The 26446-nt window shown below is 42.3% G+C and overlaps 1 protein-coding gene across 2 annotated transcripts; it reads left to right on the top strand.

The window, feature by feature from the left end:
* Nucleotides 1–9483: 9483 nt before the first annotated feature.
* Nucleotides 9484–26241, top strand: IL12B (interleukin 12B). 2 transcript variants are annotated; one of them, XM_089335014.1, is made up of 8 exons: nt 9484–9727; nt 13992–14079; nt 17686–17961; nt 18417–18534; nt 20366–20568; nt 21961–22118; nt 23775–23906; nt 25158–26241. In XM_089335014.1, exons 2-7 carry the CDS (start codon nt 13992–13994, stop codon nt 23904–23906), a joined length of 975 nt encoding a protein of 324 aa, XP_089191140.1. In that variant the 5' UTR covers nt 9484–9727; the 3' UTR covers nt 25158–26241. The 2 variants fall into 2 exon arrangements, with proteins under 2 accessions (XP_089191140.1, XP_002710393.1); XM_002710347.6 differs by having other exon boundaries at nt 9484–9732.
* Nucleotides 26242–26446: the final 205 nt, after the last annotated feature.

The following is a 26446-nucleotide window of genomic DNA, read 5'->3' as shown; positions in this document are numbered from 1 at the left end:
ACATGACACATTACAGCAAAGGCCAGTGATTCCAGGAGAGAAATCAGATGGTCATACTTCCCAAACAGAAGTTGGATCATTCCATGTGATGACTACAATGACTCAAATTTTCAAACCTAGGCTTTCCTTTCAGAAATTTTCTCATTCTGCTCACCTGTAAAGCTTGAAGGAGGTAGCCTGAGACAATCTAAGAGTTTTCTCTTCTTCATTCACAGTGTAGTTCTTCGTGCCTAAAGGGTTGACCAATGGGGATACAACCTACCACTGAGTGATTTTGGGAGTTCTCTATCTGATTGCCTGGGAAAAGCCATTGAAAGGATGATGTAAAAATAATTTCCCAGTTGTCATGGGAACTGGTTTCATCGGGTGTCAGACTGACTGGAAGATTTGCATACATGATGTCATCCAGAAAAAGAAAGTTACACTGACTTGAAGTCAACTGGTTCTACTGGTTGCTGTCTTTTGAGACAACACGATGTTTACATTGCATCACAGATCTGAGGCATTCCAAAGACAGGTCTGATCATTAATCCTCACACTTTCTCTCATTTACCAATAAAGATGAGTGCGACCAAAGGAATGTGCTGGTGAAGGTAGGTGTTAAATTCCTTTTCTGAATTTCAGTTCGACTGCTCCTTAATTGTCTTCTGACAGGATATTCTTGATTACAAAAGCAACACCTAAGGCTTACCCAGATTAATTGAAAGCCTGACAATAACTAACCCTTCAGAATCTCACTCATTTCACCAACAAGGTCCTTAAAACCACAGCTGAACATCACATAATCATTTCCTCTTGGGCCAGCCTCACATGCTTTAGAACAATTGCTGGAAATCTGAACATATTCTTAACCCTCTTCTTTTGCTCCCAATTTGCTACACTGTGCCAGCATTCCAAGTTCATCACTACTGAGCCTTTAACAAATCAAACACAATTTCTAGAACGGGTGATGACTTTTCTTTTGGAATCTTCACACAAAATATGTTTAAGTATGATGTAGATATGGTCATATTAGGGGCAAAGGTGTTTCATAGTTTTATAATCTAAAAGTAGTATCTCATGGCCGGCGCCATGGCTCAATAGGCTAACCCTCCGCCTGCGGCACTGGCACCCCAGGTTCTAGTCCCGGTCGGGGCGCCGGATTCTGTCCCGGTTGCTCCTCTTCCAGTCCAGCTCTCTGCTGTGGCCCTGGAAGGCAGTGGAGGATGGCCCAAGTGCTTGGGCCCTGCACCCACATGGGAGACCAGGAGGAAGCACCCGGCTCCTGGCTTAGGATTGGTGCAGCGCACCAGCTGCAGCGGCCATTGTGGGGTGAACCAACGGAAAAGGAAGACCTTTCTCTCTGTCTGTCTCTCTCTCTCACTGTCCACTCTGCCTGTCAAAAAAAAAAAAAAAAAAAAAAAAAAAAAAAAAAAAAAAAAAAAAAAAGTAGTATCTGACTCTGTGCCCAAACTGAAAACCAGATAATCCCAGAGTACCAGAGTAAATTCGCAGGAGTACTGTAAAATATTTTAAATTCTCCTAGTAATAGACATGCATTTGGTGTAATGCTTAAGTCCAACTGGTTGGGATGCCTAAATCTGTTCTGTTCACAACAGTATCCACAGAACTTAGCACAGTGCCTGACATAACTGTGACTCAAAAAAATAACTGAACAAAACAAAAGTAATGCAAGGATATTCTGACCATGGCCCTGTCAAACCTAAAACATTCCAATAGGCTTTTCTGGTAAATAGCCCATCTGTTGGAAACCAGGGACCTTTGCATCTCTAGCCTGGGACAGGGCTGGTCTAGGGCAGTGAGTGAGATTAAGAATCCCAGCTCTCCCATCTCTTTTTGTAGCCAGACATGAGGCAAGTTCCTCATTTTGGCTCTTGCACCCTTGCCTGGAAAAGAGTTGTTGTGGGGCTGGCTTTGCATACGGTGAGGGTGTCTGCTGAGTCCTCCCAATCCTCTGCTTGCTCCTCTTTGAAATGGCTTGCTTCATATTCTAGGCTTAAAACTAGGCCCAGGGTAGGTGCTGGGGTGCAGCAGGTTACGTTGCTGCTTGGGATACCCACATTCCATATTAGAGTGCTGGTTCAAGTCCCAGAACTCCACTCTCAATCCAGCTTCCAACTAATGTATCCTGGGAGGCAGCAGATGATGGCTCAAGTGCTTAGAACTCTGGCACTCATATGAGAGACCCAGATTGAATTCTGAGACCAATCATAATTCTTGTAGGCATTTGAAAAGTGAAGATGCAAGATTTACCCTCCCTCTGCTGTTCTGCATTTCAAGTAGATAAAAATAAACAATTTTTTAAAAAAGTTTAAATGTAAGCTCAGTGCACACTGATATCTTTCCCATAGTACCTGGGTGGCCCTGGGCTCACTCACAATCACAGAAGGGAAATGTCATGTGGCTCCCCTCCTTGCAGTGGGGGGAAGTATAAGTGCTAGTCTTCATCTGCACATGTCCAGATTGCTGTTTGTCTGTTTTCCAGGCCTCCTGACCTAGTCTCTCCCTACCTGATCCCCATTCTCACAATGCTCTGGAATCACGTCACTCTCCTCCCCAACAAGTATCTATACCTCCTGCTTACAAACCCACTTATCCCCTTGGCCTTCTGGATGTGGCCTAGCTGAGAATAAAGCCTTCTGCCAACCAGAGTCATCTTCACTTTATGAACATCATAGAGGGTGGCGTTGCATGACAGGTGATGCTGGGGGACTCACACCCATGATGTATTTCAATCTCAGCTTCTCCACTCACCAGCTACATTTTCTATGGCAAGTGAATTTCACATTTCTGGTCTCAGTTCCCTCATTTGTAAAATGGCAGCGTAGAATTATTTTCTTGTGAGAGCCGGAAGAGAAAACAAACACGAAACACACAACATAGTCCAAGGTCCCTAGGAAACACCCTCGCAAAGTTAGCTACTATGATTTCTTAGATAAACTCCTCAGTCTTTAGAACAAAGCTTAGACTTCCCACATCCTAGGAAGCCCTTCCCAGATCACTATCCCAAGGACACGTGTGTCTCTAAAGAACCCTGCCCTAGACATCACCACAAAACTTATCACACAGCAGTGTCATGCCCTGAAGCTTCTTTGTTCCCCTTGGTATACCGTAAGCACATTGTTGGTGAAGACAGTGTTCCTTCACCTCTTTCATGACATCTAGGATAAGGTAGGTGCTCAGTAAATATCTCATTAAATGAAAATATTAATTAAACCAATAACAAAATCAAGACAAAACAGTCATTAAAACTTTAACTGCTACAATGTAAAACTAAAGACTTGCAAGAAAATCAACCACATTCCTTTTTATATTATTTAATTTTAAGAAAAGTTACCATGTATTGTTCCATACAAAATTTTATAACTTAACAATTCTATCTATTTTTTGAGATAGATACTATCAGTAGTCCCTTCGTACAGATGAGGAAATTGAGGCTCTGAGAACTGATGTAATTTACCCAAGATTATCCTGCTAACAGAACGGAGCTGGGACTAGAATCCAGGCCTGTGCAACTCCAGTGTGGATGGCTCTGCTGCCTCCTGACAGAACTGAGGATACTGCTTTCCCTTTTGCCCTTTTTCCCTCCCCCGTTCTCTAGTTTTCCAAATGCTGCAAGCATGTTGTCCTCATCATTGGCACTTAAACAGCCAACATGCTAGTGCCTTAGGGTTTGATGAGTAAACACATCCCTTACCTTGTCATGTTTTTCCCTTGGCATTATTTAACTTTCATGGATTGTAAGTCACCCCAAACAGAATGTAACTTACTGTTGGTAGCATCTAACCCCTAAGATTCTATCTCCTAAGTGGTAAGAGGATCATCTTTCACCTATTATAGGGCACAAATAAAATTAAGTTTCTGTCGATTTTCTTGTTACAGGTTGAAGCAAAATGACTGGAAGATCTCTGTATTCTGTACTATTTAATTTTTTTTAACTAGGGGCATAAATTACTTTAAAAATATCACCAGAACAAATAAGAGAGAGATCTTCAAAGTCAAAAATTAGACAGAAAATTACAAGGGGAGGACACTGGAGATCGTGGTTATCTTCCATAGCAAGAAACTTGGAAACTCACATACATGTCAACTCTGTATGAACAGAGAAATAATGCAGTTTCAAATGTGAGTCCCAAAATCGAATGGCAAATTCTTCAAACTGTAGGCTCTGATTTTTGGTCGAGCTACTTTTTATCTACAAATCCCCTATGATCCAAGGTGAGCAGCCGCAGGAATGTGCTTCATTGCACAGTGACTTAACAATTCTTTCTGTTCACACAGGAGTGCTCAGTGAATATTCCATGATTGTTTGTGGGTTGGAGTTCATGTAACAGGGGACCCTTGGACAGAGGATGAAAGACCTTTGCCCTAGATGTCTGCCCTCTCACGTTGCCCCCACCTCACCTTGTTCTACCTGTCTCTCTAACAGTCAAACCAGACCAGGTGTTCCAACAACTTTCTGGCATGCATGTTTCTACACTTCAGGAATCCCACAGCCTACCACACACCCACTTCCTTCTGGTTGTCTACACACCCATTCCTTTCACTGGGATTAACATAGAAGGTAATGTAGTAAGGAAAAGAAAAATGTTTCCACATGCAGATGGCAAAAATCAATGTCAAAGTAGAGCAAGTGTCTTACTCTGTAGTCAGTCCAGTTGAGCAGGACACAGATGACCATTGGATGATGAAATTCAGCAATGACTGAATCTAACACCCTGTCCTTTCCTATCATGGGCCAAAGCAGGAAGGATGACATCATGGAAATGTGAACAGAGTCAGTGTTGAAGGGGAGAAGGATGGTGAAGGCATCTTAGTCCCTTTAAGAATGAAGTAGGGGTTGGACCTATGGCCTAGAGTTTAAGACACCCAAGTAGAGTCCCATCTGAGAGCATGAGTTCAATTCCCACCTCTGGCTCCTGACTCCAACTTTCTGCTAAGGCAGATCCTGGGAGGCAATGGTAACAGCTCACGTAATCCATGTTGGAGTCCCAGACTAAGATCCCAGGTCTCAGCTTCAGCCCAGCGCCAGCCATTATGGGCATTTGGGGAGTGAACCAGTGAATAGGAGCTCTCTATCAGTTTTTCTTTTTCTGTGTGCATATGTGCATTTCTACCTTTCAAGTAAATAATAAATCTTAAAATGATTTTAAAAAATTAAGCTGACTCTAGGAATCTTTTACAAAGCATTGAAACTAAAAACATGTATTTGAAGAACACTTGAAAAATTGAATAAGCTCACTTCAGGCAGCTTTCTGCTTCTAGGAAATACCACACCATGGAAAGCTGCCTCCCCATCACCACCATAAAAGCAGACTTCAGCAGTGACTTGGTGACTTAGAGTCCAAAAAATGTTATCTGCATGAGCACACTAAATCATACTTGCAATACGAATTATGATCAACCCATGGTCTGTGTGATTCTAGAATGCAAATCTCTAAACACCACATATACCACCTATTTTGTGTGCTTCATTCAGCTCTTCTTTTGGTAACATAATTATCTGGATTAGAAGAGACATACAAGTTGTTTATAGATGTTTTAGAATATTTAGGAAACCATAGAGAAGAAAATAAAAGTCATCTACAATTATATCACTGAGATACACACTGTTAAAATTTTGGCAGTAGAATCTTACTGTCTTTTTGTTGTAAAAGCATGTATCCAGGGGCTGGCATTGTGGCATAACAGGTAAAGCCGCTGCCTGCAGTGCCAGCATCCCATATGAGCACCGGTTTGAGTCCCAGCTGCTCTGCTTCCAATCTAGCTCTCTGCTATGGCCTGGGAAAGCAGTAGAAGACAGCCCAAGTGCTTGAGCCCCTGCACCCACATAGGAGACCTGGAAGAAGCTCCTGGTTCCTGGCTTCAGATCAGCACAGCTCCGGCCGTTGCAGCCAATTGGGGAGTGAACAAGCAGATGGAAGACCTTTCTCTCTCTCTCTGCCTCTCTTCTCTCTGTGTAACTCTTTCAAATAAATAAATAAATCTTAAAAAAAAAAAAAAAAAAAAAGCATGTATCCATGAAACAGCATGTGGAAGCTATTGCCCAATAGCTCTAAGCCAGATGCATTCATTCAAACACAACTGACTTTTTGGGGAGAAGCCTCATCCTCATTATCAGCACAATAACTCACACTCCTTCACTTCATGGGTGGTGCTAGTCACTGGGGCTCACCTAACAACAGTTGTGACTCTGATTGCCCACCCATTTCCACCTGGTTGGAATGTCTGTTCCTCTGGAATCCCAACACTGTCCCCAGCTAAGAGACAAACCCTTTGATTTATAGAAGACTGGAGGAAAGGGCTCTAGGAGCTTCTAGGAAAACTTCTCTGCACCTAAGAGAGATGTGTTAAAAATATGTGGGTTTTTGTTTGGTTTTGTTTCTTAATCCTAAGTATTGTCCTGTGTGGAGTGGTTGCCTGGAACTGTCGAGCAACTATGAGAGCCTGAGAGAAGCTGGTTGGAAAACCAAGCCTAGAGCATCACACCTGATCACAATATGGAATCTATTCAGGTGTCCTCTTGCAAGACACTGGGGAGTGGGCATTTGGCCCAGCAGCTAAGATGGCACTTGAGAAGACATCCTCCAATACCAGAGTGCTTGGGTTAGAGTCCTAGTTCCACCCAGTTCCAACTTCCTACTAATGCACACCCAGGGAGGCAGCAAGTGATGGCTCAAGTACATTGGTCCCAAATGGGAGACCCTGAATGAGTGCGAGACTTCTTGCTTTGACCTGGCCAGCCCCAGCTGTTTTGAGTATAGTACCAGCAGATGGAAGATATCCATATCTCTCTCCCTCTTTCTGTCTCTCTTTCTTTCTTCCCCTTACTCCCTCCCTCCCTCCCTTTCAACTACATTTCTTCAAGAAAAAAAAGCAATTTTCAGAGCAATACGTATAGTGTGATCCCATTTACATAACCAGATAGATACAAATATGCAGAGAAGGACAAGAGACCAAGGAAGATACACCACATGTTGATAAAAGCTACCCCTGGGAGCCAAATGAATCAGTTGTTGACTGTGTATTCAATGTGTATTTGTATTATTTAAAGTTCACAATAGCATGTATGCATGTATGGCTTAGGTAATGTTTTAAGTATGTTAATTTTTTGAAGTATGAGTGGCCTCTCCTTTGTTTGAAACGAATACTAGAAGCTCAAAATTTTCTTCTAGGAAAAAAAAAAAGGTTGTGGTCAAAAAAAATTCTTCAAGTTATTTTTGGTTTCTGGGGGAATGGCCTCCATCTCAAAGCTTAATCATCAGCACATCAGTCTGGCAGCTCAGAGCCAGCTGTTTGCCAGCAGATCCTCCCCTCCTGCTGGGAGGGCCACAGGGAGCTCATGGGCTTTGACTCACTCTGGATTGTGGAGTGATGTGCACTGATAAACCTCTTCTGAGAAATCAGGTCAACTGGCATCCAGCAAACATTACCAGATGCTGGGGGCCTCATGGGGGCTCCAGAGATGAGTGAGGCATGAGATGTGCCCTTCAGGCAAGGTCTCAAAAGGTGGGCCATCGTTTCCATATTTATAGTACCTGCCAGTGACCACATTTGAACCTCCGTGGTTAAAAATGCAGATTCCCAAGCTACTGAATCACAATCTCTGCATGTGGGTCCTGAGAACCTGAGTTTGCTGTTACATGCAGAAAGCAATACTTCCCCTGTAGATTACCTGGATTCACCACTCAGTCCCAAGTGGCAAAGAGGGGATGGGCATGAGTTCTTTCTGTCTTCTTCCACTGTATCTTCAATGTCCCTTTGTAAGCCACCAAAAGCCTTTCTGGGACATGGAAAGACAGAAAAATAGACAAGTACTGGCATTCATTAAGCCCTTAGCCAGGATGCTGTACTAAATGCATCGCATCATAGCTCACTTCACTTTTATAACAAACCTAAGGCGAGCTATGAATATTAGCCCCATTTTACAGATGGGGTAACATACCTATTTCTTTTTCCTGGAGCAGGTGAACGAACAGCAGGGGCCCACAGTTTTCATAAAAGACTGGCTTGGGTTTGCTATCTGAGCAGACAAGAGAGGCTGGGGATTTTCCTTGACATACTAGGACTCTCACATGACTTCTACTGAGATTTTACATCGCAACGCATACATTCTTTAATTTTGAAGATGCTTTTGTGAACACATGAAAAAAAATTGTCTTTTTCATATGCTTTCCTTTACTTGACAGGGTGAGGAAGCCACTGTAAGTGAATTGGTGAGACTATGTCATATCAATTTCACAGTAAGTTCTCTTCAGCACCCTTGGGTGATTGGAGGAAAGGAATACACTGTTACGCAAAAAGCCCCTTCCCTAAGTTGTTCCATATTTCAACATGTGTGTTTGCGTAATGCTATCCCAACAGTAACAAAACTGTGAAAGGGTTGCCTACACACACACACACACACAGTCTCTTTCTTACACCCAGCTATGGCGCAGCCTGCTTCATACACTTACGAAACTGCAGTGTCACTTGAAGCCTGGGAGGCTTAGAGGACAGAGGAGATTGGGCAGAACCTCTGAGCACAGGTCGGATAACCAGTGTGACTGCCAGCCTAGGGCCTCCGCCCTCCAGGCCGGCAACAGCGGGAGAGAGGAAGCGTGCGGCTGGGAAGCTCCAACACTCCCGCCCGGGTTTCCCGTTTCCCCTCAACTGAGGCTGCGAGAAGTCAGCCCTGAAATCTGGGCCCGTCTGAAACCCGACCGGCCCCAGCCCCCGCCCTAGGAACTTCCCCGCCACGAGGGCCGGCGACCAATGGCAGAGATAGAGAAATCTGCGGGCGGGCCGGGGATCCAGGACACCAGGAGCTGTGCAGGGAGCGCCTCACAGCGGTGCCCTCTATTGGCGGCTCTGGGGACTGCCTGCATCTGCCTCTACTCTGTGTACCTGTACTAATACCAGCATACACCTTTGCACACTTCTTAACAATTTTATTTTCAGTGGGAGAAATGTCTTGATTCTGCTAACCCTGTGTATCTATGCAGAGCTCCCAGGACCATAGATCTGTGGGTAAATGAAATGAAGATGCAGTCTGGGAGCCCAAGGCTTGTGCCTGCAGAGTGTGAGGTGCATGTATGTTTGTGTGTGTGTGTGTGTGTGTGTGTGTGTGATGTGTGCTGCATGGAGCCACAACTAGTGGTGATGCTATATTTCTGAACTCGTAATGTTCAGTGAACAATGTCAGGGGAAGGCGTCCCAGGTGCGCTAAACCCTCTGCCCTTCATCTCATCCCCATTTTCCTGCATTGCATGGGTTTTGCTGTTGGGCCTTCCAGTATAGAGTTGCTCCATCCTGCCGTGAGCCCTGCCTCCTGTATGACCTTCCCTTGGTCTTCCTTCTTCCCCAGGCTGTGGAAACCAGAGAGGCTGCCTCGAAGGTGCCTTGAAGCGCCTCAGCCATGATGTCAACCACAGAGATCAGCAACCCCATCTCCTTCCTTTTCCCCACCCCAAAGACATTTCCTCTTGGTTCATTACCTGGAGTTTTAATGTCTTCCTCAGTGTTACTGATACACAGAGAGAGAGAGAAAAAAAGGAACTTCTTGAAATTCCCCCAGAAGGTTTTGAGAGTAGTTTTCAATGTTGCAACTTGGAACGATTCAGTTTCTAGTTTGAGTTTCCACCAGAAAGCTTGGTAGGAGTAGGGTATATAAGCTCCAGCAGCAAGAGCACCAGCATCAGAAGAACCAACTGGTTCAGGCCCATCAGATCCTGCACTCTGCCAAAAGGTGAGGTAAGTGCTTCCCTAGCCCCAGCCCCTGCTTCCCATGGGCCCCCAGACTGTCCAGGAGGAGGCGCCAGCAGTGTGTGTCCCCTGCACCTGGCAGTGTGGAGCAAGTGGATTCCCTGAAGCAGCCCTGGTGATTTACCTGCTGGGACACTATTGGAAACCTGGTACTTTGGGGGCTGGTGTGTGAAGTGTCAATTGAAACTGTTAGCTAATAACAACTGCATACCATGGTCTATGCTTACATGTACATTTTATAGAAAGGACTGTCTTGTCTTAATTCATTTTAATTTTTATTTCTTTATTTGAAAGGCAGACAGAGCTCCTATCAGCTGGTTCACTCCCCAGTTACCCACAAAAGCTGAGGCTAAGCCAGGCCAAAGCCTAGAACTCAATTCTGTTCTCCCACTTGGGTGGCAAGAGCCCAAGTACTTGAGCCATTACCTGCTGCCTCCCAGAGTGCTCATTAACAGGAAGCTAGGATGGCGAGTGGAACCAGAGTTTAAAGCATTCCGATGTGGGATGCAAGAGCCCCAAGCAGCATCTTATCTGCTAGACCAAATGCCAGCACCTGACTTATTTTGAAGTGGTACCTATATGAAAGTGTGCTCCTAAAATATTAATGTTCATCATTTAAAGTATTATATAAAGTCAGTGGTATCTGCGTTAGTGTTGAAAACTTTGTGAAAGTAATTGAATGCATGCTTATAACTGAATGTTACAGACCATACTTGCTCTATTATTTGTAATGGAGTTGCTAGTCAGTTGTGAAAGCGACCAATTAATAGCTGGATTTTCCACTTCTTTCAGATTAACTAAATTTGCTCTGACTTAAAAAATGGGAATTTATTATAATGTTTAAAAGTAGTTTCTGAAAACTTCTTAAAATCTACGAGAATAGGAAAAAGATAATCTTTACTATACCAGTGTCTCATACTTGCCCAGGTAAAATTGTGTGCAATAACATAATTGGGTTGAAATATCATCTTAACAAGATTACTAAATACCAGCTGATTGCTACTTTTTTTTTCAAACAAGGGCTCTCAAGATACTATAATTTGAGTAACACCATAGAGTTTATTTTATGGGGCCCTGAAATTTAATTTTTTCCATATATTCAATTCTAATAATAATTCATGGGATACTTCTATCCTAAATTCTGAGGTTCCCTACCATAAGAGAGCTTAGTGTGGCAGGGAAAGCAAACATTAAGTGAGTGGCTGCTTTTGCCATTATAGCAAGTGCTGTGGAAGAAGGAAAATAAATAGTTGGGAATCTTGATTTCAGCCGAGCACCATGCTGGAGACTTTACATGAATTATTTCATTACCTCCTCACCACAACAGGATGCCCATTTTACAGACTAATAGTCTGAAGCTTAAAGAGGTCAACTGACTTGCCCAGGGTCATATAACTAGCAAATGGCAGAGCCAGTTCTGGAGGTCTGCCTGGCTCTGGAGCTGTAGTCCTTTGCATGTGCCATCCATGGATTATATATTTTTTTATTTTCTAGTAGATTTTCTTTTTCTATTTAAAAAGTAACAAAATAAAACTTGAAAAATAGATGCCACCAAGTGTACCAGTTTGCCTGTGTTGGCACTGGTGTTAGAGAGCTCTAGCATACTCCTGGAAGCAGGAGTGCCATCATCCCTCACGCAAGAGTTTCAAGAGTAGAAAATCTATCAAATTGCAGGGGAGGGGTGTTTAATCCTCAAGACTCTCAAACTTACCATGCCGAGGAAATGTGAGTGAAGGTTACAGCTCTCACAGCTGATCAGCCAGAGTAGAGAAGTGATCACATCTTGATCCCTTTTTGCCTTCTCTAGGCTTTTTTTAAGGTGGTCACTTTATCAACCTCTTGTCTCATTGCCAGTGTTCCAGGGTTTAAAATGTAGATGATAATCAAATCGGAGTTGTTTCTTAGAACCGTGGCCAATGCTCCCTTGGTCCTGAAGTACAGTTCACCTGAAATTCTCAAATGCACCTGAGGCCCAGAGAGGAAGTGCTAAGCATATAGCTGAAGGGGAAGCCCCAGCATTATAACAGAGTAAAGGAATCAGCAGCAGATGCCAGGAATCCTCTTGTTTCCATTCCCAGAGTGCCGACTTCTGGGTTTTAAAGGCCCACCTAATTGCAGTACTTCTCTGGGTATTTCCCTACAGCCTGGTACAATGTTTTTGACAATCCAATGTAAACAAAACAGAGAGTTGTCCCATTTTTCCCCTTATCTCTTCCTCTAAGCACAAGTTAATATGTTAGTGGTTGCCTTCTATAATACACCATCTCATTGCAACTCCCAAAAATGCTTTCAAATGAATATTATGTCTATTATGAAGCTCAGAAAGTAACTTGGCCAACAACATAGAACAAATTAGAGGTAGAACCAGAATTCTAGCCCAGGTCTCCTTGATTCCAAGCCTGTTAATGTACTAACCAATGTTCTTTGCCAACTAGTTCTTTGCTTTAGTCATAACCTGGACTGAATTAATAAGTATGTCCCTAAATCTCCATGCAGCAGTGACAAGGGCACTGAGCTGTGTACAAGAATTCCTGACTTCTGGTCCTGTCCCTGCTATTTACAAGCTTTACAACATAAGAGAATAAAATATATAGCAAGGCCCCCTGGGGGTTAACAGAAATTCTGATAACAATGTGGTTTGTTATTACTCAGTAACCCCAACCAAAGGATGCGCATTTTTAAGGTATTTAGTTGAATTGTTTGAGTCTTACTCTTTTTCTATTATTATTTTATTTATTCATTTATTTTATTTGAAAGAGAGACAGAGAGATCAACAGAGATCTTTTAGCATCTATTTCACTCCTCAAAGGCCCACAACAGCCATCAATAGCCATGGCTGGGCCAGTCCAAAGTCAGGAGCCCAGAACTCAACCCAGGTCTTTCTCATGGGTATCAGGGACCCACTTACTTGAGTCATTACTTGCTGCCTCACAGAGTGCATATTAGCAAGAAGCTGGAATCGAAGTGGAGCAGGGATTCAAACCCAGACACTCTGAAATGGGATGCTGGTGATCCAAATATCATAACTACTGTGCCAAATGCCTTCCTCTGGGCCATGTTCTTCAGGTTACTTAGACCAAGGACCTGCAAAACCATGGTCCTTTAGAACACTGGTCTCTTCAAGATGGGAGGAGGTGTCTCAGAATGAAATTAAATGATTATAATCTCTACCTAATTCATAAGTGAGGTATAACTTTCAATCTAAAAATTCTCATGTACTCTGAAACTAAACGGAGTGTCAGTATAAGATGGTGGTTATTTATCAAGAAATTATGCATTTCATTATTTCATGGTAACTATATGAATATTTATGGTCTTCTTCCAAAGAACACTTTCAGTTTCAAGAGTTCTGGGTACTGAACATGAGTTTTAAAGTGGTTCTCAAAGTGCAATCCCTGTATCAGCATCATCAGCTTCACCTGGAAATTTTTAAATGCAAATGCTTAGGCCTCACCCAAGACAAGCTGAATCAGACACTCTGGAGCTGAGACTTAGCCTGTTTCAGTAAGGTTTCCCAGTATTCTGACATATGCTCAAATTTGAGAACCATTATGTTACATTATGTGGGTTACATTATGTGGGAGGGAGTAATTTTTTAACTTGGAGCAGTTGCTGTCTAAACAAGAGAAACTAAGCTTCCACAACAAGAACTGGTGGCTGAGTTCTTGCTGGAACTTGAAAGTTCACCTCCATCTTAACTTCCTAGCCCCTATCCCAAGTTCATCAGCCCTGAATGTCCTGATACATACTGCATTATGTTACAGCGACACAAGGGTGTGGCCTATTTCCCTAAGTGGAGAGGAATCACTTAGCATACTGACAACAAATCTTTATTGAAGGAAAGCATTTGGCCCTATAGTACAAAATCCAGGTAAAACCTTTTATTCTAAGCTACCCCTTTACAAAGACCCTGAGAAGCCATGTTTCATCTCTAAGTTTTAGGCTTCTCATCTTAAAAATAAGAGGATTATATCAGAAAGTTGGTCTAGGGTGTCTTTCAGCTACAGGTAGCTTGTGGCTCTTTAATTAGAGATGTTCATACACAGAGACTGGCATACAGCTCCTATAATTCACTTACTAATTGCCTAACAGTGTATAAAAGAAAGATGAAAATCAAGATTTAGAACAACGTAGATAGGATGCATTTATGATTCCCTAAGATAGCTGCATAATTGCTGACATGAACTCTTCTCTTTTTCTTCCCCTTCCTTCCCTCCTCTTTCTCCTGTTTCTCCCCTTCCTTATAGATGTGTCATTGGCAGTTGGTCACCTTCTGGTTTGCCCTGGTCTTGCTGGCATCTCCCCTCGTGGCCATATGGGAACTGGAGAAAGATGGTAAGTAGCTTGTCTTATTCTCTATGAAGCTCCAGATTCTAAATTAGATTTTCAGGCACTTTTGGGAAATCAGACTGAAATGGGCATCCATACATAGGATCCTCAGAGTAAGGAGCCAACATTCTGGGTAAATGCAAGGTCACACTTCCTTCTTTGACTTTGAGGTCATCTGTATTATGTGGTTTTCACACTGGATACCAGAAAGAGAGCTCTCTGTGGAATGTGGTGAGAGAAGAGATACAGACTTTGCCAGGATTACCAGAAGCTAGCTATTCATATGATTAAATTCCAAAGTGGCAGACTTGAAAAGTATAAGAACAATTTTCTATCATCTTGCACTCCACCACACTGTATCTCCCCCACTGCTGTTCCTCTGATGACTTCCTCTGACGTGGGACTTTGGAGAAAGCATAGGATTTGGACTCACACTAACCTGGGTCCAAATCTTGGTCCCTTCAACTACTGGTTATGGGTTATGGGTTACGGGTTATGTGAGCCAGATCACCCCTGAGCCTGAGTTTCCTCAACTGTTAACTGGGTATTACAAAGGGACACCTCCCACATGAGTTAATAAATATGTTAATGAATATAAAAGATATGAAGAGATGGTAAAGTGAAAATAAGTGATAGCAAGCATTACTGTTTGGGTTGTTGAAAATTATGTCTCCAAATTTTTATTATCTCATTGATCAATAAAAATTACTAGTAGATTAGTACAATAAGTACTAGTATGAGGATACTTACAAAACATGAAAAATGGTTCTTAAAAATATTTATTTTGGTACTAAAAGTTTTTTGAAATCCATGCATAGCTTTTTCATGATAAACATTTTCATGAACTTTCTGAAAATCCCTCATAGAATAAGTGGTTCCCTCTATCTTTCTGGTGTCTCACAGTCAGTAAATTTGTATTCACAGATTGTTGATTACACTTGAAAGACCCCTAGATGTTTCTCATAAAAGCCAATAGAATGAAGTGGGCAATTGCAGTCTCCAGTTATATAACAATAATAGTAATAGTAATAATACCAGCTTATATTTATTGAGCTTAGTATTGGGTCATTTATTCTCACAACAATCATATGAATCAGGGACTAGCTGTAACCCTTTTTACAGATGTTAAAAATTGAGGCTAACAGATTAGGTATCTTGCCCAGTGTCACATACCTTGTAAGGAACGGGGATCTCAATTTAGTCTCACTCCAAAGCATATGTACGTAATTATTTTAAGATTTTATAGAAAGTACATAAGCAATTATGTCCTATCCTTAGTGAGCAGAGCAAAACGAAATAGGCTTAAGTTAAAGATGAACATACTTCAGCTGATGATCAGAGATAATCTTTTAAGTCAGGAAAGTATAATACTGAAATGAGTACCTGAAAGAAATTTGGGATCATTCCTTCATTCTTAAGAATTTGAGGAAGACAACAAACCATCCACCCAACTCCCCACTCCTATGTGAGTTTTGGGAGTTAAAACTTAAGTTTTAACTTAAGTTACTTAAGTAAAAACCTAGGCTGGTTGATTAAGCCAGATCCCTTCCAACCATGGGATTTTGAGTGAGTTAAGGGACCTTAGCCTTTGCATGTTTAACCCTTTAATTATTTCTGAGTTGGTAAACTACATAAATTCCAGAAAGTCAATGTGGTAAACAAGAGGGCCTGTGCCTTGTGACAGGAGATATGGAAAGAAGCCAAGCATTAGGTTCTAGGTGCACCTCCCCAGCTTTCCTCTTGGGACTTCTGCCCCGGCCCTTGGACAAAGGTCTCCTATGTCTTCCAGTCTTAGTTGTGGCAGGAAAATAACCATGTTGTTCAGTCTCCTTGTGGATAAAAAAGAACTAGAGACAACAAAAGGTGTCACATGTCAGCACAGTTGATCATTTCTGGGATTGTCCCCCAAGTGCTTTTTACCTCTCATCTTTGTCACCCATTTACATTTATAAATCCCATAGTTATAAATCTCATAATATAATGTGAGAACTTTATCTTCTACAATGTTTTATATTTGGTGTCAATAACAAAAGCCACCATTTACAAGACATTTAATGGCATGGGCTAAGCTCTTATATTAATTAGCTTGCATAATCCACATTTGACCTTCTAAAACAAGTATGAGTATTTTTCTTTTAATAAATATCATGACAATAAAGCTTCAAGTAGTTTAATGCTGTGCCCAAAGCCACAAGGCTAGTATAAGGACTGGAACAGACTCTAAATCCAGACCTATGTCACTCTAAAATCCTGGTTCTCCAGATTGAGCAAAAACATCTGGAGAGATTAAAAAAATGGATCCCTGGACCCATTCCAAAGTTTCTGAGTCAGCAACTAAGAGTTGCATTCCTGGCAGATTCCAGGTGATGCTATATTAGTGGTTAGAGAGAAAATGCACTCAACTGTCCTTTTCAATTAATCACTGATGCTATGGCTAAACAAATGAAGAAGTTTTCATGTGACCTGCTCTTTGAGATGATAGACTAAGCCATTCCTCAAGTGCTAGTTTAGATATTGGCATTAGATATGCATTGCAAAGCCTTAAAGATACAAGGTTTGAATCAAAGCTCCTGAGTTTCAAACTTGATGTGATTGTACTCAGCCTCTTGGCTTCAGTACCCTTACTCTATGAATATGAACACTAAATCCCCTAGACTGTCTCCTAAGAGTATAAGATAGCTAAAAGCAAATAAACAAACCAGAAACAATTAAAATCTCCATTGCTGAGTTATGTGTAGAAGGAACTAAATCATTAATACTCAAGGAAAATTGTAAAGGAGTTTCTAACTACAGCCAGCTGTCTCTTTGGTCTATGTACAGCAGTCATAACTAAGAGAGTTTACAATGTGAGAGACATTGTACAAAGTCCTTCATGTGCTTTTTCCCTTTAACTCTCATATTGAAAACTATAGCATAGATATTATTATGATCTCACAGATGAGGAAACTGGGGCTCATGATGATCATGCACCTTGCTCCAAATCCCCAGCCAGTAAGCAGAGACAAGATTTCAGTCCTAGTCAGTCTTTCCTGAGATCCTATGCTTTCGATCTGTGCTATTCCACCAAATCCTTGCTTTATTCCCTTCATTTCTCTGCCTATGAGGTGACATTGTACAGCAAGTTTATCTCAACCAGACCTTTGTAAAGAATCCTATGCTGTTTTCATTTTTTGGTGTATCAAGCTCTTCCCCTTCTGACAGCTAATCAGAAGTCAGTTACTACGGGCAGCCTCCTAGTTAATAAAGTCAGTGGCAGCTATAGAACTCTTTGCTTTTCTGTTGCACAACCCTGATCCAAAACAGGGCTTAGCCCATGCCATTAAATGTCTTGTAAATGGTGGCTTTTGTTATTGACACCAAATATAAAACATTGTAGAAGATAAAGTTCTCACATTATATTATGAGATTTATAACTATGGGATTTATAAATGTAAATGGGTGACAAAGATGAGAGGTAAAAAGCACTTGGGGGACAATCTCAGCAAACATATGTCAAACCCTTCTTATGAGCAAGGTGGTATTTAAGTAGTGGGATGCCCAGCCAGTGAATAAAATACAGTTCCAGAGTGCATGGAGCTTACAATCTGGTTCTCTATTTCTGGTGCTGTCCAGTTTATGTTGTAGAGTTAGATTGGTACCCTGATGCCCCAGGAGAAACAGTGGTCCTCACCTGCGACACCTCCGAAGAAGATGGCATTACCTGGACTTCAGAACAGAGCAATAAGGTCTTAGGATCTGGCAAAACCCTGACCATCCTAGTCAAAGAGTTTGGAGATGCTGGCCAATACACCTGCCACAAAGGAGACAAGGTTCTGGGCCATTCAAAAGTGTTGCTTCACAAAAAGGAAGATGGAATTTGGTCTACTGATATTTTGAAGGACCAGAAAGGTAGGTCTATATATACAAAAATAAAAAACTGAAGAGGCAAGACATGACTAGTGCTATTGATGAATTAGCATCAAGTCCCTTACTGACATGACCCTGCAAAGCTCCATTTTCCTTTTTTCCCTGGACACTTTGAGTTATCAATCATAAAAAATCTCTTTTTGTTTCATAGTCAGAGAATTTTAAAAATTATTTCCATATTATTGGATGGCTAATGGAGGTTAATCAACATGTATAGTACAAAACTCTGCACTAGGGTGACAGCCTGGGAAAACACGAATAACTCTAACATGTTGGGTTTATAGTATGTACCTGCCAGGGTAGCAGAGGCATTTTCCAAAGAAATAAATGGAGGGAACATCACCCTTGTACCACTGGTGGCCTGTAGTTAATCATTAGCAAAATCTTTCTAAAAGTAAACACCTAAATATTGAATTTTTGTTCTTTTTAAATTCCAGAACCTAAAAGTAAGACCTTTCTAAAATGCGAGGCAAAGAATTATTCTGGACATTTCACCTGTTGGTGGCTGACGGCAATCAGTAGGGACGTGAAATTCAGTGTCAAAAGCAACAGAGGGTAAGTAAAACCAGTCCAGGTTTTCAGCATTTTGGTAGAACTATTTCAATAGAAAAAAGGGGTAGCCTATAAGTGGCCTATTGGTTAATTATGAGGGGGAAAGCTAGTCAAACCTAGATTTCTCAATGCTTGCCTTGTGCCTAAAGTTGGAGAGACTTGGAGTGCAGAGATTTAAGCCAATCTCCTGAACCAATGTATGTACTGGAACAGGGTATCATCAGGGGCTGAGAATAGTCGCTGCCATGTTTGGACCCATTCATCCAAAATGCCTAACAATGCTTGATTGAAACCCATAATACCATGGGAGGGATAAAAAGGAGAAGTCAAAGTTGCAAATAACTTGACAAAATTGCACTATGAGTTGAAAACAGAAAGAAAAACTCCAAGGCGTAGATCTTGGAGGCCCTGGAATGGGCTCCAGAAGCTCTGGGAGGCTTCCTGAAATTTTTCCAGGGCCACCTCAACTCCTTTGTCTTCTACTGACACCAAGTTCTCAATTTGTCTGGCATATTTGGACTTCCCCTAAGAGACCAACTTCCATTGATCTAGAATCTATCTGTTAGCCCCCTGTGGGACTGATTTTCAGCATCATCTAAGTTCCTAAGCACTCCCAAGCACTGTGGGATGATGGAGCAAACCCTCGGTGACCAACCTTGCTTCACCATTCTGTGACTGAGTAAATTAAGCTCTGTGGCCTCACTTTCTCATCTTGAAGATGACAATACTTAAGAGATGCTTAAACAAGTGCAAAGACATAGGTGTATGTGTTCATGGTGATGTGTTTGGTAATCGGTAGAAGAATGATTAAATAAATCATGGCTTACGGTGCTCTGGCTTAATGTACAGTCATTAAAATGAATAACCCAAACTCTGTTCTGTCATGGACAGCCTGGCCCCCCATAATATGTCCAGTTGGAGAAAAGATGAGTACAAAACCTTATGGTTATAATTTGACCCTGTTTTCTAAAAAATAAAATTTTTCTGTGTATGTAAAGATTAAAAATATATATGCATTATACATGTAGACATATGATGTCTTGAATACTGAAAAAAGTAAGACTGCAACAGCTATGAGTAGTGGTTGCATCTGGAAGTAAAGTTAGGGTTAAAAGGCCATGAAGGGCCGGCATCGTGGCTCAATAGGCTAATCCTCTGCCTGCAGCGCCGGCACACCGGGTTCTAGTCCCAGTCGGGGCACCGGATTCTGTCCTGGTTGCCCCTCTTCCAGGCCAGCTCTCTGCTGTGGCCCGGGAGTGCAGTGGAGGATGACCCAAGTGCTTGGGCCCTGCACCCGCATGGGAGACCAGGATAAGCACCTGGCTCCTGCCTTCAGATCAGCAGGGTGCGCCGGCCGCAGCGGCCATTGGAGGGTGAACCAATGGCAAAGGAAGACCTTTCTCTCTGTCTCTCTCTCTCTCACTGTCCACTCTGCCTGTCAAAAAATATATATATAAATAAATAAAAGGCCATGAAGAAGGCCAACACATGGTTTTTTATGCACATCTATATCATTCTAATTTTTTATAACTAGTATGTGCTGATTTTTATTAAAACAGGAAATATGAATTTAAAATTTGAATAAGGAGATTTAATCAGGGAATCTGGATCTAAAAACAAAAATCCAGATTCATTTATGAAAGAGGTATGAAAGTGTGGCTTTCCTAAACATTTTTGCTCTCTCTTGAAGCTGAGCTTGTTCTCCTGAGGAAGGCAGTTTCTTACGCCCCAGCCGGAAAAATTAGGTTCTACAGGCCTTATCTGTCTCACTGGCTACAGTCCTGAGAATGCTCCCGTTAGTGTATAACAGGATAATTTCTGTCTTTGATTTCAGCTCTTCTGACCCCCAAGGAGTGACATGTGGAGTACCAGAGAGAGTCAGTGTGAACCACACGGAGTATAAGTACTCAGTGGAGTGTCAGGAAGACAATGCCTGTCCTGCTGCTGAAGAGAGCCTGCACCTTGAGGTGATGCTGGATGCTATTCACAAGCTCAAATATGAAAACTACACCAGCAGCTTCTTCATCAGAGACATCAGTGAGTTGGGGTTGATTACTGGTGCTTCCTAAAGGAAGATGCAATTTGTTATAGGGTCACCATGTCCCATGCACCAGGGTAAGGGGTTTACATGCATTATCTCTTTTATTCTGTACCCCCCCCACCGCAAATGTGTTATAGATACTAGTATTGGCATTTCAGAGAGGAGGGAATTGAGTTTTAGAAAGCTTGAGCAACTTGCCCCAGATCTCAGATCTCATTGTTGGCATTTCAGATCCCAATCTGCCCCCACCAGAAACAGCAGACTGTTTCCAGCACTTCTGTTCTACCACCCATGCAGCTTCCATGATGAATCCAAGAGTCGCTCATCCATAATATTTACATTCAGAACCCGGCTTCCCTTTTAATATAATTTGGTCTCTTCTATCATATATATATATATATATATATATATATATATATATGGGAGGGTATATTTCTATAAGCCCTTCAAAAATGGACATGTGTTTTTTGTAGTTAGCAAAGATTTCACCATTTATTATTTCCTGCCTTTTGTCCATTGAAAAAGCATCATGATAAATTGTGATAGAACCACAAAACTTGCCCTAGAATTTATGGGGTGTTTGTACTTGGTGGGTTAGTCAAGGAGGTCTGATTCATAGAGAGTGGAAGGGGAAGAGCCCCTCCAAGAAGATGTCAAGTATGAAGAACAGAGCCATGGCTTTTGTGAGAAGGAGAGCTGGCCAACAGAACCCCAAAATGAGTCACAGGATGTCTGTCCTCCCCTTGTCTAGAAGACACCCTGCCTGGGGATGGGGTCTGTGATACTCAGTGTGGGATCCTCTCTGCCCACTCCAACAGCTGGCACATGACGGGTGTATGTAATTATCTACTGGATAAATGACTGAGCACAGAGACCATTTATATTAGCCACTACAAGAGAAGTCAATGCCACAAACCACAGAAATACTAAAGAAAAGGCAGTGAGTAGAAAAGCTCTCCTCTCATCCTCAGAAAACGCTTCAGCTCAGATCTGCACTGGGTGCAAAGAGAGGGACTGAGCACAGAGAGTGGTCCTTCACTGAGGTCAGACATGAGAGCCTTGTTGTTGTCTCAGGGAATTTCTTCTAACCTCCAGGCAAAGGGGCTCCAACTCCCAGATCCCATTGGGTTAGGCAGTGATAGGAGGAACTCTGAGCTTCTCTAAGGTTCTTCAACCAAGGATGTGAACGTTGATGACAACTGCTTTCATGGGCACTGTCATGAACATCTGCAACACAGGTGCCTCACACATGCCAGCCATGTGCTCAGAGAAGTTAAGTAGCTATCCAGGGACTCACAACGGGCCAAAGTGTCAGTGGGCTCAGAAGTCAAACCATCTATCTCCAAAGGCCCACCAGGAAAATAAAGGGTGTTTCTCCTCTTCCATAGTCAAACCTGATCCACCCCAAAACCTGCAGATGAAGCCATTGAAGAATTCCCGGCATGTGGAGGTCAGCTGGGAGTACCCTGATACCTGGAGTACCCCACACTCATACTTCTCCCTGACATTCTGTGTTCAGGTGCAGAACAAGAACAAGAAAGAAAAGGTAAGGTACGGTCTGGGTTCAGCATGTCCTGTGAGCAAGTCTCTGAAAGTCCACACCAGGAAGATGATGAAGAATGACAGTAACAGCACCTTTGTTTTAGCACTTGCTATGTTCCTGGAATTATGCTAGTGGTTTTCCAACACTTAACCCATGTAATTAATCCTAGGAGAAAAGATAGTATTGTCATCATATCTTCACAAGTAAAGCCACTGAAGTTCAGAGAGGCGAAGTGATTTGCCTAAGGTCCAACTCAGCCTGCCAGATATAAAGCCCATGTACCCAAACACCCACTGCTCTGGCATGGTTGACCATTAATCCTTGCACTCAGAACTGGTCCTGATACAGGAGACCTGGGCTCCGGGAGCCTAAAATTATTGTTTTTAACTAAGTAAACACAATGACAGACAGAACATTCATGATAAACCTCCTGCAAAATGGGTAACTCCCAACTGTTCCAGATATTGTGAAATTCTTTTAAGAGGATGTCTGCACTTCTGTAAGTTAACATGATGGCTTTCCAACTTTCCCACCTGAGCATCAGAATCCCTTTCCTCCTGCAAGTGTCCAGAGCACTTTTATGGAGGTCCAGCCGCATTGAACCTCACTTCTTTTTAAAATTTATTTATTTATTTGAAAGTCAGAATTACACAGGAAGAAAAGGGGAGGCAGAGAGAGAGAGAGAGTTCTTCCATCTGCTGGATCACTCCCCAGTTGGCCGAAATGGCCAGACCTGTACCAATCCGAAGCCAGGAGCCAGGAGCTTCCTCTGGGACTTCCCACGCAGGTGCAAGGGCCCAAGAACTTGGGCCATCTTCCACTGTTTTCCCAGCCATAGCAGAGAGCTGCATCGGAAGTAGAGCAGCCAGGACTCAAACTGGTGCCCACATGGGATGCTGGCACTGCAAGTAGCAGCTTTACCTGCTAAGCCACAGCAGCAGCTTCAAACCCCACTTTTAAAATCACTGGACATGACTCAAAACTCAGTGACTCAGTCCCTCACTGAAAAGAATTTAGGGGATGGGGGAGGTATTCTGGGATAAATTTTATTTTAATATTATTTAAAGTCTTGGTAAATATCTTCCCTATTTAAGATACATATCATTAGTTGGTAATACTGTGTGTTTTCTAATGTGTTACACTTGCTAAGAGTTTTATATGATCATCGCCTTTGACTTAAACATATCAATGAGATAGTTATTATTCCTATTTACAAATGAAAAAAACAGATCCAGAGAGCCTAAGCTATTTCCCTAAGGTTACATAGCTATTTAGTACCAGTACCAGGATTTGAAGGCCAAGTTATTTGATGAAAGGTCAGGGTATAGTATTTCTGGATGTCCAGGTGACAGCCATGACTAATCTGCGTCAGTCGCTCCATCAGCTTAGTCCTGGGGCTCTACGGCAAGGGCTACAAGGATGAAAAGTGGACCAAACGATTGTTTCTTTGGGGCTTATGAAGTAGACAAGCAAATCTGTGCTTAGAGCTTCTTCCAGTAGGTGGTGCCAGTTCTTTGCATGCCTCTTGGGAATTGCAAACAGAGTGTCTTAAGGCTGAGATGTGCTTTTTAGGGGAGGTTGTACTTTGCAGAAATATGCTCAGCCTGTCTTGTCACTGCATTGCCAATGGGTCTTCACAGAATTCCCTTCTCCTTGCAGAAAGATAGACTCTGTGTGGACAAGACTTCGGCCACAGTCATGTGCCACAAGGATGCCAAGATTCGTGTGCAAGCCCGGGACCGCTACTATAGCTCATCTTGGAGCGAATGGGCATTTGTGTCCTGCAATTAGGTGAGCAGAGTATCCCCAGGTGCTGTGCCTGGGAACAAGGCTTTGGGGTGGGAGGCACTGTGCAGGAGAGGAAAGGGGAGAAGGGGGTACCTGGCACATGGAACCCAGAGTCACAAGCTAACATTTACTTGTTAATGGATATTTGATGTTTATGTTATATCAGGCATTGTGCTGGGCAGGGGACTATTTTTTTTTTATATTTAATTGATTTATTTGAAAGACAGAGTTACAGAGAGGCAGAGAGAGGGAGAGAGGTCTTCCATCCAGTGGTTCACTCCCCAGGTGGCTGCAATGACTGGAGCTGGAGCTGGGTCAATCTGAAGCCAGGAGCCAGGAGCTTCTTCCGGGTCTCCCACATGTGTTAGGGGCCCAGGGACTTGGGCCATCTTCCTCTGCTTTCCCAAGCCACAGCATTGAGCCGAACTGGAAGTGGAGCAGCCGGGGACTCGAACTGGCGCCCACATGGGATGCCGACACTGCAGGCGGAGGCCTCACCCAATACGCCTCAGCGCCGGCCCCAAGGGGACAATTGCAGTAAAGAAAACAGGCATGGGCCTGCCCTCCTAGAAGAAAAGGCAAAGAAAGGAGAGAAAGGTAGCAGGAGTTAGAGCAAGGAGGACATGCCTGCTTCCCAGAGTCAGAACTTGTTCTGAGAGCACTGGGACATCCTTGGGTAATAATGAAACCAGATATTCTTTTTAGTATATGTGCTGCCGAAGGGAGCACAAAACCAGATATTCTTTTAAGAACTCTCAAGAGAGCCTCTGAGGGCTGGTGCTGTGGCGTAGCAGGTAAAGCCACCGCCTGCAGTGCCGGCATCCCACATGGGTGCCAGTTCAAGTCCTGGCTGCTCCACTTCCGATCCAGCTCTCTGCTATGGCCTGGGAAAGCAGAAGATGGCCCAAGTCCTTGGGCCCCTGTACCCACATGGGGACCCAGAAGAAGCTCCTGGATCCTAGCTTCAGATCAGCATATCTCCAGCCATTGTGGCCAATTGGGGAGTGAACCAACAGATGGAAGACCTTTTTTTTTTCTCTCTCTCTCTGCCTCTCCTTCCCTCTCTGTGTAATTCTGACTTTTAAATAAATAAATCTTTTTTAAAAAGAGAGAGAGAGAGAGAGCCTCTGGCAAGCATGGTACCAACCATATTCTAGGCCACATGAGGAAGAGCTGGCCCTTCCCATACAGAATTCTAATAAGCTTTTGATGCTACATTTCTAATCCTTATGTACTTTTGGCCTTCTTTTTCAGATTCCAATGCCAGAATGTAGCTTTGGAGGAGAAGTGGAAGATGTTATTAGACAAAATTTTAAAGACATGATGGAATAGACTAAAAAACTATTTTCCACTTATTTTGTTTTTCTAAAAAAATTTTTGGATCATAGTGATATATTTGCTATATTTTTATATTTAGATGCTAAATGTCCACTGAAACAATCACCTAATTTATTCATAGATTTTCTAGTTTTCAAATTGCCACTAACCTTAATGCTATTTAAATATTTAAATAATTTATGTATTTATTAATTTGTTACTATTATTTAAGGTGTGTGTGCCAGGATGTTTTGAATGTTTCAGTCTCATGACCTGATCCATAAGGATCAGGCTCTATTTTGTAAAATGTGAACTTCAGTGTTATTTATACCGATGACTTTTCAAGCAAGCCTGAAAGTACATTGGTTTTATGACAATTAGTAAGAACATGATGTTCTGATGCCAGGACACTGTATATCTGTGATGGATGAGAACACAAGAGATTTAAATGGTGAATGAAGCCTCAGATCTGCTGAAGGGAACATGGATAAGATGATGCTATTTCCCATATCCATGAAGTCATCCTTGCAGGGGTATTGATCAAGCAAACAATTCAGGGTCACCTATGCTTCCAAGCAGTTTTGGTCTTTGGATGCCTGACTTTTAAAATGAGCTAAAAAAAAAAAAAAAAAAAAAAAAACTGAAATTGCAATTCAGCTTCAGCATCCCTAGCGGTCCATGCCTCACCTCTCTGAGGCGCAGGAGGGTGGCAGCATGAGTGCTCAGAAGAAAAAAAGACCTTAGAGTTCAAGAGGGAGGAAAAGTGTAGTAATTGCTAAGGACACAAGATTGTCAGAATTGCAGGTGGCTTCTAAATGACCACGCAAAAAAGGCACACAGATACAGAGGAAATGATCTAGAATCTCTCCTCATCAACACGAATGAACTTGAATCCAACGTGACCAGAAAGTAATGCTCCACAAAGGTGCTATTTTTAAGTAATGAATATGCTTCCTAGAAAGTGATTATATCTGTTATCTGTGTGTTTATTTATTTATTTATTTATTTTTGTATTCCAAGACCAAACTAATAAAAATTTTTTTTGCAATCATATTTTGGCCTCTCCCAAATGACTCAAGTATTCTGTTTCCAAGACTACAAGGGGTGCATTTTCTTCCCTATCATTTAAGAATTCTCCCCTCCTTGAAGCCATTTCATTTCCAGTTTCTCAGAGTAACTCTTTGACTTTATACTGTTTACAAAGTCAATGTCTTGCTGTCTTGCTG

The sequence above is a fragment of the Oryctolagus cuniculus genome, chromosome 6 (genome assembly GCF_051225735.1).
Source record: "Oryctolagus cuniculus isolate XC-2025 breed Fujian yellow rabbit chromosome 6, ASM5122573v1, whole genome shotgun sequence".
NCBI classification, from domain to species: domain Eukaryota; kingdom Metazoa; phylum Chordata; class Mammalia; order Lagomorpha; family Leporidae; genus Oryctolagus; species Oryctolagus cuniculus.
This window is presented reverse-complemented; position numbering and strand designations above follow the sequence as displayed.